At 38.4% G+C, this 21,363-nt stretch overlaps 1 protein-coding gene across 3 annotated transcripts in view; it reads right to left on the reverse strand.

The window, feature by feature from the left end:
• Positions 1-21,359, reverse strand: part of EXOC5 (exocyst complex component 5) — a 29,181-nt gene extending 7,822 nt beyond the window's left edge. Inside the window, exons 1-15 of one of the 3 annotated variants that reach the window (XM_069783134.1) lie at positions 21,196-21,359; positions 16,248-16,339; positions 12,727-12,874; positions 12,125-12,319; positions 7,862-7,926; positions 7,393-7,421; positions 7,130-7,239; positions 6,596-6,640; positions 6,356-6,496; positions 5,167-5,249; positions 4,502-4,711; positions 4,198-4,233; positions 3,155-3,302; positions 856-964; positions 18-138 (exon numbers count right to left, since the gene is read on the reverse strand). In XM_069783134.1, the coding sequence (XP_069639235.1) occupies positions 18-138; positions 856-964; positions 3,155-3,302; positions 4,198-4,233; positions 4,502-4,711; positions 5,167-5,249; positions 6,356-6,496; positions 6,596-6,640; positions 7,130-7,239; positions 7,393-7,421; positions 7,862-7,926; positions 12,125-12,319; positions 12,727-12,874; positions 16,248-16,339; positions 21,196-21,222 (1,559 nt within the window). In that variant the 5' untranslated portion in view covers positions 21,223-21,359. The remainder of the gene's footprint in view (positions 1-17; positions 139-855; positions 965-3,154; positions 3,303-4,197; positions 4,234-4,501; positions 4,712-5,166; positions 5,250-6,355; positions 6,497-6,595; positions 6,641-7,129; positions 7,240-7,392; positions 7,422-7,861; positions 7,927-12,124; positions 12,320-12,726; positions 12,875-16,247; positions 16,340-21,195) is intronic. The other 2 variants (XM_069783135.1, XM_069783136.1) reach the window with 2 other exon arrangements.
• Positions 21,360-21,363: the final 4 nt, after the last annotated feature.

The following is a 21,363-nucleotide window of genomic DNA, read 5'->3' on the forward strand; positions in this document are numbered from 1 at the left end:
AATCAAAATAAAGGTACCTGATCAATGGCATCAGATGATCATTGAACTGCTTGTCAAATAAATGGAAAATAGTATTGGCCTGGTGGACAACATCCAAGAAATAAAGATTTGCATTCTTTGAATCAGAAGAGGGAATGCCTAAAGCAAAGAAGGTTTCATTAGGATTGTAACGATATGCAGTTCTTGTAATTAGCATGATGATTTTTTTAAATATGCAGAATTTTTCCATGAATGCTTAAATCACAGGCTTAAGAGTTTAAAAAATTTACCATGGTGCCATATATAGAATACTTCTTATAGCTATATCAGGTAATAACCATGAGCACAGAAACATCTTGCTTTTAAAATTTCTAAGGCAAAATGGAACAGCCAATGTAAAAAATTTGTCAGAACACGAGTTTTATGCTTTCATGTAGGAAAGATAGGTTCTCACTGTCAAGATTTTAACTTCTTTAATACAAGCAATTTTTTTATTTACTGCCACTCGTTAAAATGCACAGGTATACAAACAAACACGGAATTCTTATAAAACATAATACACTAAGCCTTAATATAAAAATATTCTCCTGCTATGGCACAGAGAACAATTAGAAGAGGTAGGGAGTGCTGATGTCCCAATTTCTGTGACACAAATGTTTTTGAAGACAGTAGCATGTTTCCATCTGCGCATCAATTCCCCAAATGGAAGTTACACTTTAGAAGACATTAAATGCTGACTCCCAAATGCACAAAACAAATTTCATTTAACCAATACACTCCGAACAAGGCCAATCAATAAGGCACAGCAAGGACCTGCAAAGATCATCTGCACAAAAAGGCCAATGAGATGAAATGCTCAGAAAATACTACACTCACCAGCAAGGCCTGTTTCTAATGCATAATCGATGTGTTCAGTACATAAGAACTCTACAAGCATAGAAAAAATTCTGAAAGCATTCTTCGGTAAGTCAGATGGATCAGAGAGCTTTAAAGAAGAAGAAAAAAATTATCCTAAAGGTCAGTTCTACATACATTTGAAAGTTTATCCGATATTGCGTAGGAGATAAGCTTAAAATGTAACAAGTATTCCAGAATAATTAGAATTTTATTCTAAATGAAAAGTATCGATACAGAGAACTATTCAGGAACAACCTTTAGTATCAATAAACCCGTCAGCGTTAACAAGTAAACTGAAGCTAGCACGCAACAGGATGCTACAAAAAGCAAAAGTATATACCTTTTCTAATAATAATAGTAATAATAAAGGAAGTTATTAATTAATAGTCCTTAAAAAACAATTGTCCAGATATAATCTCAGGAATTACCTAAACTGCATACCACTGGATGCTGGGAAAATGTACACAGAGAAGATGACTCTATCCACACCCTGCCTTTTTTCTCTTTTACTAAGCTTCTGCCACCGGCCACAAAGACAGGACACTGGGTTAGATGGACCTTCAGTTTCACCCAATGCAGCTGTTCTTTTATCATTGCCACAGTACTGCAGAAAAAATAATACAGGCTGAACCTCAGCTACATTTACCACAGTTCAGCTGGAGTCAACGGAGCATGAAAATTTTTATTAAGTGAAGTAAAGCCCACATATACACAGAGCATCTGTACCTTCATGAGCTGTAAGCAACATGGGATTTTGGACAGAAACCTGTCAGTAAATCCCTTTTCTAAAGAAAAACGCGACAGGGCTTTGCACATAAGAAATATGGCTTTGGTTTTTAAGGAATTATGTGAAGACTTTATGAAGCTAGGCGTGAGAAAGATTACTATTGCAATTCAAGTTAATTTACGTAACAACATGCCCAAAGATTTCTGCTATATTCCCAAAAAAACCAAAACAAAAACCCCAACAACAAAACACCGTTACAGAGATTTCCAAACACCGAAGTGTTGCAACATACAGTTACGTGCAGAATTACGAACTTATTTTTCCTAAAGCAGTCACAGTTGGGACAGACGGTGTATTTGCATGCATCTGTCATGTGATATAAATATTACAATTAGTTAGCCAAGGACACGTTTAACTTCTCTTTTGCATAGTAAGTCGCTCTGTCCACAAACAAAACCCTAACAGCATGTATGATAACAGAGAAGTTATACACCTGGAATTCTAAAAATCTCCTTATATGCTGAGATCCATTTAGCATTGGTTTCCACCCCAATACATACAATTGTTTTCAGATCAAGTATGAAAAATTCTGATCCCCACAGGAAAGAGAAAAAAAAAAAGAAAGAAAAAAAGTTGTACATAATTAGAAAAGGTTAGTTTAGTATCATGAATTTAACAAGTGTTTCTAGCAACTACCATATTGAGAAAAACAATGATCTACCTGCTTGTCTTGCAGTCACTGACTTTCACCACTAGGAAGGTAGTCATCCCAGTGTATACAGGTAACAGTGTTATATCTGTATTTTGTTATATCTTTGGCCCCTCTAAGTATATAAAATATTAAAACTTCTAAATATCCAAGATGTTAAGTTTTTCTGCACTAAGTTAATTTAGAACGTTACAGGCATTAGAATTTGTTAGAAATCAGTGCAGTGAGCTAAAAAAATCTCTAGCATTTAAGTTTGCAATTAAATTTCAAGGGTTTTCATTTACACTAAAGTATCAGACAAACAGTAATTGACAGGCAGTAAAACCAGCGATTTAATCAGAGGGAAAACACTTTTTTTGTTAGACTAAAGCAATTAAAGAACAGTAGAGAGTTACCAAGGTAAACCATGTGAAAGATTATTCCTCTCAGCATTTTATTGGAGATATTCTCTAATGCTAGAGGAAATGGCACTTCACACAGAAAAACAACTGTTGAACTATTCTCTGTATTTTTAAAGCAGGAAAAAAATTACACTAAAGGCTTCTCAAGTCTTGGGTCTAATTTAGTAAGAACAGCAATGCAGACAATAGGTTTAACCCTCCCCACTTCTTCCAAAAATAGACAGTATTATAAGCCACAAAGTACAACTAGATCCATATTTAAAATCAAACCCTTAGCCTCCAACCATGACCCTGATTCAGTGAAGAACACGAAAGAGATTTAATTTGTTTAATAACGTCCTTCCTTTCTTCCTATCACACTTCAGCTGAAAATTGAACCTCATGATTTAATTTCACACACAAAATTATATCACTAATGGAGATCACAGGAAGCAAACTTACCCTGTGACATCTTTCAAAAGCTTGTTTAGTTTCTTGCAAAAGGTTAACCACCACTTCTTGTGACAGAAAAGTTTCTCCATGTGTGTCAATACTTGGCCCCAATGGTAAGTTTGTACGTTGCCTTATTCTCTCTTTGAGGTCTTGAATACTAGAACAGAGATATACCAAAAGAAGATTTCACTGGATGGAAATTTTGAAGCTCAAATTCAACAATGATTTAGGGTATTTTAGTTGTTAACTTAAAAAACAGAACCCAAGACACAGTTTAGGATATGCAAGCATTAAGACAGTCTTGCAAGCTTAAAAAAAATTGCCAGTAAAATGCAAAACTACCACCTCTGATCCCATGGTCAACTGTGTTCAACCATGGCGTGTTCACACCATGGGACCAGCTATTCCCCATTGTGGAATAAGAGTAATTTCAATTGAATCCTGTGGCACTTATGCCCTGCAGACAAAGTTTAGCCTTCATACATTCTGTCACATTGTACTTTAAAAACACTAATGAGAGCTTTCTGTCTCATCCACACCCACAAATACTCTCATCCTTATCCACTACCTCAGCAGTCCTGATTTAGTCAAGCATGCTCCAACACATTTCCATGCATAAAACAACCCATAAAGTCAGTCACTACAATCAATTTAATTTTCCCCAAGAAAATTAAATTTTCATCTTTGTTTTTTAATTCATTTAATTCCTTTACTGCTGCTGTTCTCTCCAAATCACTTTTCATTCCTGACACACTGAACCCAGTAGCTCTTTGAAAGGTGCAGTAGTCTTATCACCTCTGTTTCACACAAGTTTTAATTCTTCTTTCCCACTTCTCACTACTCCTTTATTAGAGTTTCTCTACCCTGAGGATAATGAAGTCTTGTTTTACCTTTCTCTAAGTCCATTGCATCTTCTGGGCTCATTAAGAGCTTTCTCACTGACATTGCTATGGTCTTTTCCCCTTCCTAGGTCTTGGGAGGGGACCACAAGACCTGGGCAGGTGAAAAAAAATGTATGCTTTTAGATACACACATATACATGCTTTAGGTACCTTAATTTTGCTTCAGTCCTTTTGTGGATCTGGATCCTAAGTTGAAACATAGGTTTAACTGGTATTTTTCATTTCCCATGAGCGTATAAATACCATGCATCACCTTTCACATGTACTGAGAGCAATACACTTTTTAGCAGAAGTTAACATAAAGTGATAGCAAATTATAAAAAGCTGTAGGTCATTTTAGAAGCCTGCTCTTTTGCAGTTCATCACTGTACATCTGACATGGCAAATACTATGCTTCTCCCCTTACCACCTCCCTTCCATTTTACAAGTATGAAACTTCACAGAAGAAACTTACCCTCCAGTGCCAATGGACCTCTTCTGATGGTTTTTGGAATCATAATAGCGTTGCAGAATCATAGCACTCCTACTTTTCAAATAACCAATTTCCACCTCAATGTAATTCTCCAAGTAGGAAATGAAAATGGATTTGATAAGCTTAGACAAGAAAGTCTGCTTATCAGTACCCAAGTTAAATTCCATCAATTTGCTTGACAGATTAGTAGTTCTTTATGCAAAAGAAAAAGAAGGGGAGAGGAGGAAAACGTTGAATTTGTATGAATTACAGCATTACATGTTTGTAAAGTACACAGCACAACGGAATCCTGATTGTGATTAAGACTTCTAGCAGCTCTACACTTAAGTAAAGAATTTCTCATAATTAATGTTTTTACATACAGTACAATTGCAATCAAGTCGCCAGTGAGATGCAGAGGAGTGGCTTTTGCACAGTTTTAAAATTACTCTCAAAGATCACTCTACTAAATACTTCCCATTAAAAATAATAATACCAATTTTAAATTCTTTAGGAAAGCAATCATTGTAAAGGTTAACGGCCATAAAAAATTTTCAATTTTTATGAGAAGTTTACATTTTTGGCTTCTCCTCCTACATCTTGATAATAAATCAATCTATTATAAGAGAATATCTACAACAATAATTTCATTGTCAACATATAAATACCTTGTATATAGATCATAGAGATTCTTAAGATACTGTTCCGCATCTGATTTTCTGTGTTCTTCTAGCTGATCCTTCACATAACTCTGTAAAATTTGGGTACATCAGTTAGAAGATTAACTAAGAACCACAGGTCCTTCTCACTACTTGCTAGATTATATGTAGTTTACTGTAAAGTGTATATCTTAGTTAAGGTAATTCATATATTCTTTGTTTTTAAATCTCTAATTTACAGATCCTGCATTATCTACACATAGAGTTAAATGCATCTTTTAGAAGAAAATTATTTAATAATACAAAGCAGTAGTGTGTGAAGCAAAGACAAAAGACAGATTGCTTTGAAAATATGCTTGACCAACAAACACAAAATCCCCTCTTCTTAAGAATCAAAAGCACCAGAGGCCTAGGGGCATTTCTGCAGTTGACAGTAAGCAAAGGAGATGCTTACATATTTGTTTATCATAATACATACACAAAACAGATACAAGCTTAGAGCCTTCTTGTCATTGAATACTTGGACAAAAATATTATTCACCATAAAATACTAAGTCAAAACTGACACACAAATTTGGGGTTGAAACACAGGCTCAATCTCTATACTATAAGGACAATAACATCTACAAAGAAATTGCTTTTTGCAACAAATAGTCATGTTGTTGATGTTACACACTTAAATGAGTGTATCTGCAGGAGGTAAACTTAATATTTTCAACTATTCCAGACTTTCACATACATATTGCATTAGCTGTGAGACAGTATTCACAACGTAAGTTATTTTTGCTTATTCAATGCTAACCTCACACATGAAACCCAATTCCAAGAATTAGCAGATTAAAGATACTTATTAAATGTTAAACTTCTTTTCCTGACATATTCTTGGTAGGGGGCATACAGAAGAAATCAAATATGTGTATGACATCTTGTAAATTAGCTAACGAACACACTGATTCTCTTATAATTTTACATATTGAATTTGAGTATTTTCAGTTGCACTGTATTCAGAGTACAAGCTGCTTTATTTGATATACGCTTGATTATCTGTCTGAATTATCACAGAGCAATCAGCTGTGATTCTACATCCTTATACAAGGTTACAACTATTGTAAATTCTCATTAATTGTTATTACTAGATAGAATATTTTTGGATTAAAAGCTTCCTCAATGAACTTCAGCATGTTAAAAATTGAAATACCTGAAGTTTAACTTCAAAGATATTTTGAATTAGTTTGGCTAGCACAGTCTCCGGATTGCTAAAGACTTCTCCGACTTGCTTATTCACTCGCTGGCAGAGAATTGCTGCATCTTCAAAGACGTCATTCCTCAGGAATGCACCCTAGGGTTTTAGAAGCACATTTCATAATATATTTACAACCACCTATATGACTAAATAAATCAACACCCAAAGAGATACATGTAAAACAAAATGCATTACCTCTTGACACTGTTTTATGTACACATCAACGCAATGGGAATAGCCCTATAGAAGGAGCAAAACAACTCAGTGTTAAAGGAGGTTCTCCATGCTTTCAGTATAGAATGAAATCAAGGAAATACAAACCCCGTGAAAAAGTTATTGCAAAAAAAAAAAAATAGATTCATCAAAAGCATAGACTCTTTCAAACCCATTTTTGTCACAAACCTAAGGTAACATCACTTGTCACCCACTCTACATGGATATACACCACAGGTTTCAATACTCTTTCTCAAGCATGAAAGTCAGTTCACACACATACAAGAAAATATTATCTCAGAATGGGCTCTACTGACACTGCCTCCAATCCCCCATCATCTGCCTCTTTTATTCCCCTGCATTTGGTTTCAGATGGAACATCTCAGTATTTTTAAAGTTACATGTGTTATCCAATACGGTGGTTGTGCCCATGCAAATATGCTCACTTAAAACAGGCACTTATTGTATCGTGGATTGTTTTATGTATGCATTTAAATTAAACTCCTCAGTTTTTACCTTAAAATGAAGCAAAACTGCTGCTACTTCTCTCATTCTTGAGATTTCGCCTCTCCGCTGTGCACTGGTGAACTCTTGAATTAGCTGGCACTCTAAATCATGGTACTTACCTGGAGAGGGAAAGGGGATAACAACAAAAACCCATCAGGCTACATAATACAAGCACTGACAAAAACTGTAATACTGACAGTGTTGCATACTTCTTTAATCACCTTTAACAATTCAAATATAGGAATATGGATTGAACTGCATAGATAACTTACTTGCTATCTTTGATTTTACTTCAGAAAACCTGTTAACAACAAAAATACTATGATTAAATTCAAATCCACATCACAAGAGAAATCACAGACATGCTAGATCACAAGTAACAAGCACTCTACTTAAAAATGAAAACATGTGTAACTCTTCTGTCATCTTTGTGTTATGCTTTATATCCATAAAAACCTACAAGCATCTAATTCAAATCTAGCATTAAGTCAGCACAGCAAAATTATCCCATTAAAAGTCTGTTAAGCAGTTTAGGATGTGTACGTAAAGATGATCCTACAACATGAGTTTGTGAACACAAATTTGAGAATAGAGGAGACAGAAATAAGCACACAATCCATCTCAAAAGCTAAATGAACCACTAAGTAAAGCACCAAAAAAGTAGACAAGGGAAGCATCAGAAAATTATAGCTATGCGAAGATTTTTTTTTTCTTTTTAAAGATGTTCAGATAGAATTTTACCTGTCAAAAGGCAGTTCCTGTGCAATCAAATGCAGTTTCTGAATAATATCAGCTGCCTCTTTAATCTGTTAAGAGTAAAACATGACAGAATTATTAAAGGTCTGATTGTGGGCTATTCCTCTCCTCCCCCTCCACTGTCCAATTTTCATACATGTCATTCCTATAACTAAAGCTGGTTGAGTTGATATACCTGTGGAAGAGATCACCCCCTTTAAGTTCCTGTATGTACTTTTACAGTGCTTAAGGTTTTGGGGTTTTTTTTTTAACATAAAATTATATAGGTCAAAACATGATTAAAAGTCTTTTATTATATGTTAACATTCCATGTCTATATAGGTGTCTAAGCTACCTGGACAAGTAACTCATCACCACACTATGCCAAAGTAGCTGTACAGCTTGCAGACCAAAGATTCCTCAGGGCTGATTAGATCAGAATGCGGCTAAAGCAATCTCATGAAAATTTGCACACTTCCATTTGGGAATAAAATATATAGCTATAACACAGAGCTGGCTGAACTGCAACATTATACTTTACAAGGGATTAGGATAAAATTCTTACTGAATCACACCCAAGTAGAAGAGATCTCTGTTGAACTCAGAAGTGAAATGGCTATCAACCCTTTCATACATGTCAGGAAATGCACTGGGGAATTCTTTGCAATTGATGAAATTAACTGTGTAGCCGTATCCAGAAAAGCCATGACAATGCTCGGCATGGAGAGGGGAGGAAGGGCAAAAAGGGGATCAAAGCAGAGCATAGTTGGAGTACCTCACATTCTCCCAAGGAAGGAGAAATGGAAGCTATATTCGAAACTATAAACTCTGAGGACCAAAGCAAAGATCAAGAAGAAAGTCAGTTAATCATGTATCTACAAAATAGAAGTAGTCACATGAATACAAAAGCTACCAAATAAAGTTAATGCAGCATGCAAATTTCTGCTCTGTCCTGGACAGCAAAACCTTTTATCATTTATTCTTCCATGATCAATCAGCATGGGAAGTGCACCTTAGTAGAGCTTAGTGACCGTTTCACTAGGCTGACTGAAACTATAAAAAACAGCAAGTTGAAAATGTGGGGAACACAGCTGGTTGCAACTGAAGTTCAGTGGATTTAAGCACACAGTGTTGACTGGCCCAAACCGGACACAGCTCTGGGATGGCTTTACAGGCTTTATTATGCTGTCTTGGTGATTGGAAAGCACCTCAAAGCGGGCGATGAAAACTCTAGCTACTACATTCAGCAAAACCTTTATAAGCTGATACAACAGAGAACATGGAGAACATACAGTTTATCTTGTTTTTCCTGTTAGTCATGTTCCAGGGAACTGAAGTGAGAGTAAGGGAAGTAATGAAATCCTATTCTCCCACCACTTAGAGCAGGTTGGGATTAAAACTTTTCAAGAATAGAACAAGAGACACAGGTAAGAATACAGAGCACATCATGCTAGGTTGGTTGTTCAGCAAAAATAGGGGCTCTCAAATTATATCCATTCTGCTTATTAAGAGCAGCTTATGTTTTGAACTGTCAGCTTACAATAGCCTCTTAAGTCAAAAGCAGCTATGCTCCTCAAATAAATCCAATGAAACAGCAGCTATTTCTATTAGCTTACAGCAACTTTAATACCTAACAATTGTGATCAATACTGATGTCATTAGAATAGTGTATATATTAGCAGTTATTCACCAATGTTACAAAAAAAAAAAACCCAAATCACCCCACAAACACAACATTTTCTTTGTCTCCTCCTCACACAATAGCTGTTAACTAACTTAGATTTTATTGAATTCAGGGCCTTTTCTTATGCACAACAGAAGCCATGACAAATCAATTCTCCATGGTTTCTGCTTAAATCGAGACATATTTCATTTTTAATTGTATCAGGCTTCTGTAAACCATTAAACCAAAATAAATATAGATTCTATAAAATACAACGTAAAGGCTATAACATATCTGGAAAAAAATCTGAAAAATCGTGGACAAATAATGGCAAGAGAGAATTTTAAAACAAAATACTTTTATGAACAAGTTAAAAGGCATAATGGAATAATGTTGAGTGCAGAACATAAATAGCGAAAAGGATGTAAGAATAATAGTAAACATTAAACACAGGACAATGCTATTGCATGATAAACAAGTAAGCTGTTAGATTGTTTTGATAGCTTAATTGTTTTAACTGGAGGGATCTGCTCACTTCAAGACTCTTCAGTACAGGAGAGGGACTTGTTAGCTGGCAGTGCAAGGGAAATGATAAGGATTCAGAGGATGAAGATACTCAATACATAACACAGAACAAGCTAGCAAGGAAAAACCTTCACAGAGACGATAAGTTAAAAATTGCTCAGTACAGCTAGAAGAAAGTAATATGGGAAGCAACAACTTGAGTGTAGGGCAAAAAAGGAATCCAACAGATTTTAAGAACTGACCTAGGAAATAACTGCATTATAATTCTTTTCTTGCCTCTCCTTTCACAGTATCCCCTGCCCTCAATGTCTCAAAGAAAAACCCACGCTTGTGAGGGATGCGATAGTACAAAAAATTGTAACATACTCCAAAACACTAAAACCCACATCAGTTCGAAGATCAGAAGACACGGACAAAGCATTAAGGTTTTACATTTAAGAATACTTATTACTATCTCATACTTTAAAACTATTTTTAGTTCAAAGATGCATTAAGATGTGATAACACATGTCTAGGCAGGTTCTTTTATAAACACTACTTTACTTACTATTTAAACCATGAGGCAAAAAGTTACAGAACAGTACTAACCTACCTTGACTGAAATTAGTCTCAGTAAGATAACTCGTATCCAGAAAATCTTGTTCATGTTCCCACACACTTCCTCTGCAGACTGACACAAGACTTCTGGCCTTTACTACATTTGAATTCCTCCAGATTTGCTGAATAGCTTATTATTCTTCAGGGTATATAAAGATTAATTTGTTTACCAATTTCCAGGTTTACCCTATTTATCTACCATTTTTTTCAGATCCTCCAACAGAAAGTATTATGAAACTTTAAGTTATAAGTAGAGTGAAAGTTGAATTCTATATGAGACTCTTCAGCAGGCATAATTCTTTTTAACTTATGCTTTGTTGTTTACCATGTTGCCATTAAATATTTTTAAAATGCATGTTTTATTTCTACTTAGGGAGAAAAGAAGAAAAAAAAAAAAAAAGACTAACTTACACAGATCTGGAAAAGGCTGTCCATAGAAGAACTTTTGTTACATTGGAACGTTTCTGTTTTCCTTGAAGTCCGAGAAGTTTTTATGTGCTCCCTCTTTGATTAGGGCAAACTATCAACTGGTAATTACCATAAACCCACAGACCATGAAACGAAAGTCACTATGCAGCTGACTTCTTGGGAATACAACTATATGAAATGATTAGTTTTTCATTTCCCTGAGAGATACCTTCAGCTCAGTAGAGAGGGGATGACTATTAACCTATTCACGGGTACTTTATGAGCTGCATTTCAAGCACATATTTTTTGCTGAATGTGCAAACCAAGTTTTTGCTGTTCTTATATACTGTAACTTTTTCCTGACTACAATCATACCACTGCACAGAATTTAAGGAGAGCGGGAAAATTCTTTAGGACACACCTCAAAAAAAAACCCCAAACCAACAACTTTACATGTGCCTTTTTGCTTGCAGCTGGACACTTTTCCTTCAGTTTATTTCTATTAGCCACACCATTCAGATTATATTTGCTTTATGAACATACTCTTGAAGCATAAGAACAACAAAATGCTTTAACATTTCTTTGAAGTTTTCCTGCCCGGTTCCTCTAAATTCAGAGGGTGGAGACATAACCACAGGACTATACAAAGCCCAAAGGCATGCTGTGACAAAAAGGTATCCAAGGCCAGTGGACTGACCCAACAGAGTAAAGTTTCACAAAGAAGTTGTATTCAGAAACGTTCTGCATTACAGGGTGGATCTGAAGCAAGGGGTTCAAAGGAAAAAGGCAGATATTGTATGCACTCTAAAGTTGCCCTCCCAGCGTTTCTCAAATCTCTGATAATTTCATAAAATGAAAAATGCCAACATTGCCACATTAAGCATCACTGAATACAAATGCTTTATCAGCAATCTGCAGCCTAGTGTTGTTAATTTACATTTCAGAACAATGAAACTTTAACAAGTCAGTCACTCACTGGTTTGAAGTCTGACCATGGTAAGTCATGGTAGCAGCTTGTAATTAGGGCAGTACTGCTTATTGCTTTGAACTGCTTTCATCCCGCTGACAGCCCTTACCTTTTCAGAGTTTGTAAAAACATCAGACTTCAGCTCTCCATCCAGAAACTCATTAAAGTATTTCATCAGCTTCTGAGCCTCCACAGCCCGTTGCCGTGGCGTGTTTACCCCCTCCAGTTGGTCGCCAAGGTGACAGACCTTAGTTGCTACATAGCTGATGTGCTCATCTAGTTCTTGGAAATGTTGGAAGGCAACCTGGGAGAACATAGACAGGGACACAAAACTCATGATTTCCACTTACTGTACTTTAGGAAACACCAGATTTACTTCAGTAAGAAGCATAGTGAATGCAGGCATCAGCTTTCCAGGTGCTGTGTCTCAGAACTACAGAACTACTCAGAACCACTAATTAAGAACACACAACTGCTTAAAGTTTAGTATCTTCCTTTAAACTATTGTGAAGACTAGCTACTTTCAGAATAGCTAACACTCATTAATGGAACATGCAGATAAGCCCCCTTTGACAGGGGAAATTGTTTTCCATCAAACTCTCTTTATTCTTATCTCAAACAGTAGCATGCTGTCCCAAGAAATGTTAATAGAGCATGTGATGCTTTTAAAACTTGCACAGCTCAGCACCAACTATACTCGTTAGATTTTACCTGGTTGCTTTTCTGCAGCTCTTGTACTTTCTTGGCAAATTCCTTTGCTTCCTTTTGACATTGCTGTTCTAGTTTCTCCACTTTTCTCTGGATCCTTTCATCCATTACCTGTAATTCTTGGATATGATTTACAAATTCTTCCAATAATCTGATTTAAAATAAAATACAGGAAAGCAGGATTTAGTTCGAAAGACATTGTCTTCTGCAGAGAGCTTAAAAAAAACTTTAAGAAAAGAACTTGCCTACGAGGCTGATACAATCATGTCTAACTTACAAATGCCATTTTGTTTTAAATTGCATTGCCCTGCTTGTGTAGAACTCTATGCCTACATAAAAACCTATGTGATCACATAAAAAGTAGGCCAGGGGAGATGGGAATACCTATATACCAATCACTTAAGAACATGGTTCTGCCGCAGGTACAAAAATCCCTATATCCCCATCTTCCCTAAATAAGTCTCATCAGGGCAAAGAGAGCTTAGGCCACTACATCCCTTCAATGTGTAGGCTATAACAGGAAAATATTTTCCCCTGTACATGTTACTGTAAACTTCTAAATCAGCATCCTATTAATAGGCAATGAATACAATCATATAGTCTCATAATGTTGTTTTGGTTATAACCATGTTGCTTCCTGACTTCACTTCTTTTCTTCTTGTAACACATACCATTTTAAGGTGTTTTTTTCCTGCCCCTTCCCACCACTTTGATTTTTCTTTCGGACTCACATTTTACTCTTCGCAAACACAGTACATCTGAATGCATTCTTAAGTTTCCTCTATTCTTTTTCATTCCATTCTCAATCTCTCTCTTTCTCATTCCTCTTTTTGTCCACTCTATCCAATTCCAGTCATCTTTTCAGCTTACACTTTTGTAAATGTACCAGTCACCGATGCTCAGGGAATGGATTATTCCCAGATCCTCCACAGCCATAAAACTCATGCTAATATCCAAAAACATATGAAAGATTTGAGAATCTGCTGTCCAGGTTTAATGTCAAAGCAGAAGAGGAGAGGAAATGGGAATCCCTTCCAGGGAACTATTTCTAGACTACTCAGGAATATGCATTTTTACATGTACTCTGTTCAGAAGGTATACTGTGAATGTGAAGCCCTTCCAACCTGCAGTGCAGCTGAAAGGCAGAATGAGCACAGTGTTCCTCTCCCAGCTCCTCATGCACAGGCTAGAGGCTCAGCAACCGGAAGGAAAAAGTAGAACGTATTGTTCTACCCTCACACGACTCCTTCCCAGTAACAACTACAGTACCTCTCTTGGCCAACAACTAGAGCTTTCTCCAAGCAACACCTAAATGATACTAATGTGATTCTCTTTAGTTGCATGGAGGGTCACTGCATTTTCAGTTTTAACTTCTGCTGCTAAAATGACTGGCTTTTACCCTACCGCTCAGAGCATGCGAACTGCCTTTTTCTTCACTGTATAGGTCTAAAAATCTATTTCAAGTGATATCTTTACAACAGTAAGTGACTTAAAGGCACAACTTATTAAAGAAAACTGGATTGGGGCAGATGTTTATGACTTCTTTCCTCCACTTCCTGCTTGCCAGAAGCCCAAGAGTAAGCATGTTGCATTAGATTCCACACAAAACCACAAGGAACAGACTTAAGTTTACAGAAGTATATTTAAAATAAAATTTAAATGATAGTAAGTGACACAAAGCATACTTTCAAAGAAAAACCTAGAGAAGTGCAGACAGTTTCTATTCATTTTAACAAGCTGATTCAGTTCAGTTTGGGGTTTGTTTTTTAAACAGGTATTGTGCCAACTCAGCACTTATTCAGCAAGAGTACTCAATATACTGAGAGAGGAAAGAATGCTCAAGTAGAAGAGGTAGCTGCTGGTCAGGTTTCTCAGAACAGAAATAAAGACTCCAACATTCTTTCTACGAAACCAAATCATCATCTTCTACAAACAGAAAAGAAAAAACATACACCAAAAGGCCTGTTTCTTTTTGATATTAATTTTGGCTTCCTGCCCAATACTAGAAGATCCCACAGGAAAAATATTTACTGTTGCAGGATTCTCCCACTTGTCCTGAAAAATATGAAAGTGCATCACAGAAGTTAACACAAGCAAACCAGCAGAAATATAGAAGATAGGTTAAATTGAGTTGGTATTGGTACAAATCATTAACTACCCTAAAGTATATACTAGGCACAACTGTGAAGAAAGAGCCACAGGAAGCAATGTATATTTCCAGGCTTCCTCTCACTTAAAGCATCTGTAAAGCTCTGCATAGGATACAGTCCCCAGAATGAAGTTAGTAATTCCTAAACTTAAAGAGTTCTAGCTCAGGTTACTACAAACAATCTCAATCTGGAATAAGATCATGTGGATGAGAAGTCACGAAGGAACAGCTATTGCACTTGCTCATCTCCCGAGTTACAATCGTGTGAAAAGTTGATTATGTCTCTCAAAAGGCTACCAATACTGGTACAAAAGCTAAATAGTAGCACTATTTGAAAGAATTACTCCTTTCAAAACAAAAGTAGATTCAGAGGTTTGGAGCACAGAAGCTTAGATGTGAACACTGCTGTATGAAATTGTGCATCTGAGTTACCAATGCACCACCCAATGCCAGGCCAGTAACAAGAGATCTGGCTTCTTAGGGTGAGGTTTCTCAACGGAGCCAAGCCAGCTCACCACAAACACAAGAAGGTCCTGCACTACCTCCTCCTTCCTCACTTCCCCAGCCTTGCTCCCTTCCACACCCACATTCCTTCTCACCCCCGGCTCACAGACACACAACCTCTTTTCCCTTTGCACCTGCTCCCAGGCTTTTCTAGTGCCACAAAATTGCTAACGCAACTAGAAAAAAAGCTCTTTTTTTTTTTTTTCTTGTCAGGTTAGTTTTCTGGCATTTTAGTAAGTTAGATTAGCTTATCATGAGATCATGTGCCTAGACCTAGCTCAAGATGAGTCATCACAGTGTGCAGCTAAGAGAAAGGATGAGGGGCACAAGCCCATCATCTCCATTCCGCGGCAGCAAGCTGTTCATTGGATTCAGACTATACCACACAAATTCATTTCAAAACAATCTAAGTCAACGTTGTCATGTTCCCACCTTTCCTCCCATACTACCTGTTTGTGCTCTTTATTTGCACCAAAACTGTAAACTACTGGGTCTTACAACAAGCCAGCTCAGTTTGCTAAACTAGCAAGAAACTCATTAAATAGACTTAACTATCATAGCAATGAAGCCTCATATTATGCTTTAATCTGGCAGCTCTAGTGCTTTGGAACATTCATGTCTGACAAGGACAAACAACATCAATTCTCTCCTTCATTCAAAAGGTCTAAATCAGAAAGTGCCTTTCCCTACTCTTGTTACTGAATAATCGGTTCTGAATAATTGGCTTATGGTCACAAATTCTAGCAATTCTCCCAAATGAAAACCTCCTTGGACACACACCAACACTACATACAGGCTTTCTGGTATATGTGTAACAAAACAGTACAATTAGAGATGCATTCACTTGGACCATTAAGCAATTTTATTTTACCTTTTCGGATCAAAAGCTTCTCCACCTCTGGAACCTCCTCCAGGTGTTCTCCATGCCAGGCGTTCAATGTATTCATCTGCCACAAAAGGCTCCTAGCCACAGAATAAAAACTCCTTATGATGTGCCACAGCAGGTTGTTCCCTAAGCAGCTGCTTACACATCATTTTGAAAGCGTTTAGAAGCTTTACTACAATAAGAGCAAGTACAGTACTGACAATTGCCCCATCACCTCTTATGTTTACGTATTTAATATAGAGAACACCGTTCTTAATATGGTGGGTTTGAACACCTAGTCTATGTATTGCCAGACTACTAGCAAAGAATTTGCTGCAGGTCTCTGAAGAGTTGCCTCTAAATTACCTGTCCTTATTTCCAGGTGAGCTTATGGCTTGTCATTACAAAGTGTCTGAACCATGCAGCAGCTACAGTGATTTGAGGTATTACATCACAAGACCCAGCCATCAGTTGTGCAGCAAATCAGACAGGAGAACTGATCTGTCCGAAAAATTCTGTCGCAAAGTAAGTTTTCTTTGCAGGTGTTCAACTCTCTGATGCAGTTCACAACACGGCATCACAAACAGAACTGACCAAGGCACTGCCCCATAGCAAAAACAGTGAGAGATTGCCACTCGACACTATGCAAACATCAAACTGCAGCTGCAGAAACAAAGCGGATAAGAAGGAAAAAAAAACCAAAGCAAGCATAAAAACAGATGATGCACTTGACTTTCCCAAGAAGGAAAAACATGGCATGACTGATCTAAAAACACAAGGTTACTCAAGTTTCTTCCATATTTGCTGTATCTTCCATAAAAACACCACACAATGGTAAAGAGTTAAGATTATTTCTCCACCCAGCAACGTTTTCTGAAGGCAGAGACCTCATTATAAAACCAAGACCTCCTATTTTAGTTGGCCTAACACTTAAACCAGCTCAAACATTTCTTCACTTAGTTAATACTAAATACTCAAAACACAGTCCAACACCTATCCTTTAAAAAACTAGTATTTATCACTTCAGCTTCATTGGTAATCTAGCAGCATTGTTTAGATGCTAACATAAGCACATCTAAGATCAGTAAGCAAAGTGTTTTCACAACCACCAGGATTTCATGGAAAGCTTTTAAATTACATGCAGCAATGATTCTAAAACTGTGAAACAAAACCCAACACAGAGCTGGGAGCGGCTCTGGTTAATAGTGGTATTTGCCACAACTCATTTCTGATAGTGAAACATGTGACCACTGCTTTTGATAAAGCTTGGTTTAAAAAAAGAATTAAAAAAAAAATAAACAGACCTTCACAGGTATCAAATTGGTTCCTGTATCAATAGGTCTGAAACCTTGTCAGAAGTAATAAGGAGGGGAAAAAACAGCATTATAGTGTTATTTTAATTTAATTTAACTAAAACCAAGAGTTGAAAAGCAAATATTGCCAGTTCAAGGTTTGTCATTCCTCAGAAACACATTATGCCCCATCTAGTCAGACCCAGCTGTTAAACAGAAGGATAAAAGTTTTTAAAATATACTTTGCAATGCCCTGAATCCTGCTAGACAGGACAGAAGTTTCACCCTTTCAACAGATCACCCAGTAACTCCTCATCCAAAGACTGACTAGAAGAACCGTGTTTTGCTCAGCCTCCTTGGTTAAGCTTCAAAAATAACTGGATGATACCACTCACAAACCATTTCTCTGCAAGTCACTCATCTCTTTAACCCAGTTCTTCCTGATACACAACGTTAAGTTTCCTTTATGCGAATCCTTTTCATCAAAAGTTATAATGCAGTGTTTTCAGACCAAGTGTAAATTCTCTCCTTAGGTCATCATTACATCTAAATGTTTGGGAACGTTTTTGTAATTTTAATTATAGGTGAAATGAGCCATTCAATACAGTAACATTCCCTTCAGGGGAGTCCTCCAGCTTCCCAATTACCTTATTGCTCTTCGCAGCACTTCTCCTTTATATGAAAATCACAACCATAATCTTTCCTCTGAAGATCCCGTAATTCAGCTGAAGTACCACTCTAGTTGCAAGGATACCAATGTCAGGTACAGCGCTATGGAAGAACCCTATATAAAGGGTGCACTGTTAACTGATGCTCTGTGTGTGTATATAACATTTTCTAGATTTCTCCCTTCCTTCAGATGTTCGCACTAAAAGATATTTCACATACACACACATAACTTTGAAAATTTTTTTTTCCAAAAAAAATATTTACACAGTTTTTTCTGTAAGCCTAGCAAAGCCTCATCTCTGAAGGAAATCTGATACACATGCCCTAGACCCTCAAAAAAAAAAAAAACCCCACACCAATTTTTCTCTATCCATTATGCCTCTATACTCCTCTAAAGCTCTCAAGTGCATGTGTACAGAGAGTACCTGCAGCTCCCTCCCCTGCATCCCCAAAACCAGCCGGCCACTTGGCAACAAATGCTGTGGTTGACCCCAAAACTCGGTGCCACCCAACCCGCCACGAGGCCAAACTGAACCGGCAGCAGCCCAGTCCCCTCTGCTGCCCTTCCCACAGCGTGGGCACTCACGTGAGTTCCCCCTCTTCCGCAATGCTCATCCCGTCTCCCAGTCTGCCTCTCTCCTTCTGCAGCATCTGCCATTCTGAAAAACTTATAAACCTGCATTTTGTTTCAACAATCTGACACATCAGCAAAGAGTGTTAATTAGTTTAGTTAGACTAAATGATGGCAGAATCACTGCTATATGCAGATGTAGTAATATTTTAAAGGGGAATAAGCTGGAAAATACCTGTTTTTCAAGAACACTGACATAGGAGATGTGTCCTTCAGCTTTTTAATCATATAACCCCTGTTCTCTATTATTTAAGAAATAGTAACTGCAGGGGATATTATTATGTACAGAATACTGACCAACAGAGAAACAAAATGAGCTTTTCCCTCCAAATTTTCACAAAGGATGTGCTAAAAATAATCTACTTGATTTATAAGGAATAAATTAAGTTCAACAGTGTCTTCTTAAGACATGATTTCACAGGTTCCACTGCAAATCCAAAACTTTTATTTTTGTTTGTATGTCGTATCTTCCATATACATTTGCTCTTTTTAATGCTGTCTTGATAATAGGGTTACCTATAGCTGACAGCCTAATTCCTACATTAAGTCTCCTATCCAGTTCTGCAGAAATTGCTGAAAATCAGCTATTACAAATGTCATTTGCAAGTCCTTTGCCTGTTATCAGATGAGCCCCAACAGTCAATTTCTCCACAGCTTTGAACTTCCCTCTAGCTCTAGATGAATTAACCTGATCCTATCCATTCAGCCAATAGTACTGATTTAATAAGAGATATGCCTGAAGTAAATGGTAACTTGGTTTGATCTGCTCTGTATAAATGAAACTACAGTGGACCTAGCCACATTAAAAACCAGTTTAGAAGTAATCATTGTTAAACTACACTTTGAGTTATCTGAGGGAGAAATAAGTCCATGTTGTGTCCGTTTTCAGCACAGCTCCTTCCTTCTACACAGTCACATATCTATATTGAGAATTACTTTTGAACACACATTCATGAAAACATGGCAATCAAGTACCACTCTCAGTATACAGCTAAGGATTACTCCCATAATAAGCACATTTTCAGATTCTAAGCTATATGGCAGTGACTTCAAACTATCATAGTAGGCAACGTTAATTTAGTGAACATCAACAAAACCTCTCTTGCCTTTGGAGTGAAAGAGAAGCAAAAGCAGGAGAGAAAGAAATACTGGCTTCCATAATGGAAAACATCATTTCAAGCCCTATCTAGGCAAAGGTCTTACCTATTTCGCAACTTCATCTTTATTGTTATTGCAAAATGGAACAAATTGTTGCATGACCCAAAGCAGCCAAAACATACAGTTTTCTTCCCACATCCAAGTTATCTCACATTCAACATCCCACAAAGAACAGAACCACATTGTCGTCACGTTGAGAAATCAACAGACTCCTAGGACAGTTAGGGAGGTGTAGAGAGGGTATAAAACCTGGCATCTGGCTGCTTGGAACATGGTATATTAGCCTTGCTATTTTTTTAAACCATGCAAGCCAAAAGATGTGAGTCATAACACTCATGTGTCATAACAGTGATTCATAAATACAAGTGCACACAATGCATTCGTATAAACCACAGATACAGGATCCTTCAGAAAAACAGGAAGACCTTTCCTGAAGGCTGGGCAAAGCGTGTCCCGGTGTTAAAACACCAAACGAACAACCAGCTCTTGAGTGACTCAGAGAGCAAATACAGGATACCTGGTAACGATACCACATCCCCAAGCGCTAACAAGTGGGGACAAAGACTTTCTCTTAATGCCAGGTCATATCATGAGAGCCCGTGGTCCAGGCCGGGGGAGCAGAATTTGGCAGACTCCTGCTATATTCCTGCCCTGCTCCTGCGCGGCCTTGGGCGAGCTATTCGGTTCCTTCGTGCCTCAGTTCCGCAGCGGCGAAAGGGAGGGCGAAGTTATTTCCCGACGCCAGAAAAGTAGAAGCCGCGCTCAGATACCACGGTGCCGGGGTCAACTGAATCCTTGCCTTCGGGAGAAGGAGAGCGGCGGCCGGGCCTGGCGTGGCCTGTCACCCCGCTTGCGAGCGGGGCCCCATCCGCTGCGAAGACCCGGGGGAAGGAGGCCCAGGCGTGAGGGTGCACCGCCAGCCCTCGCCCGAGGGAAGGAGAGGGACTTCACCCCCCCCGAGGCACCACCCCCGCTCTCCTCAGCCCCTCACCCCGACGCCCCGTTCCCTCAGGTCCCGGCACCCCTCGCCCCGGCCCTCACCGCGGGCGGCAGGGCCCGTTTCCCTCCCCGCCCGAGGAGGAGCTGGCCGGGGGAAGCAGCGCCCCGGCCGCGGCGGGAGGCCGACGCATCCCCTCAGAGAACCGGCCGGCCCCGGCCCCGCCACCGCCTTTCCCCCCCCCCTCCCACAGAAGCCCGCGCTCACCTCGAAGAGCTCGGCCGTGGTAGCCATGGCCGTAGGGGAAGGCAGCGGCTCTCCTCAGCGGGTCGCTCTCCTCAGCGGCCCACCGCCGCTACCGCCCATTGTGTCCCGCCGGCCCGGCAGCAGCAGCAGCCGCCGCGGCGCCGCCTCCGCCCGCCGGAAATGGGCCTG

Source organism: Haliaeetus albicilla, chromosome 5 (assembly GCF_947461875.1).
Source record: "Haliaeetus albicilla chromosome 5, bHalAlb1.1, whole genome shotgun sequence".
Classification (NCBI taxonomy): domain Eukaryota; kingdom Metazoa; phylum Chordata; class Aves; order Accipitriformes; family Accipitridae; genus Haliaeetus; species Haliaeetus albicilla.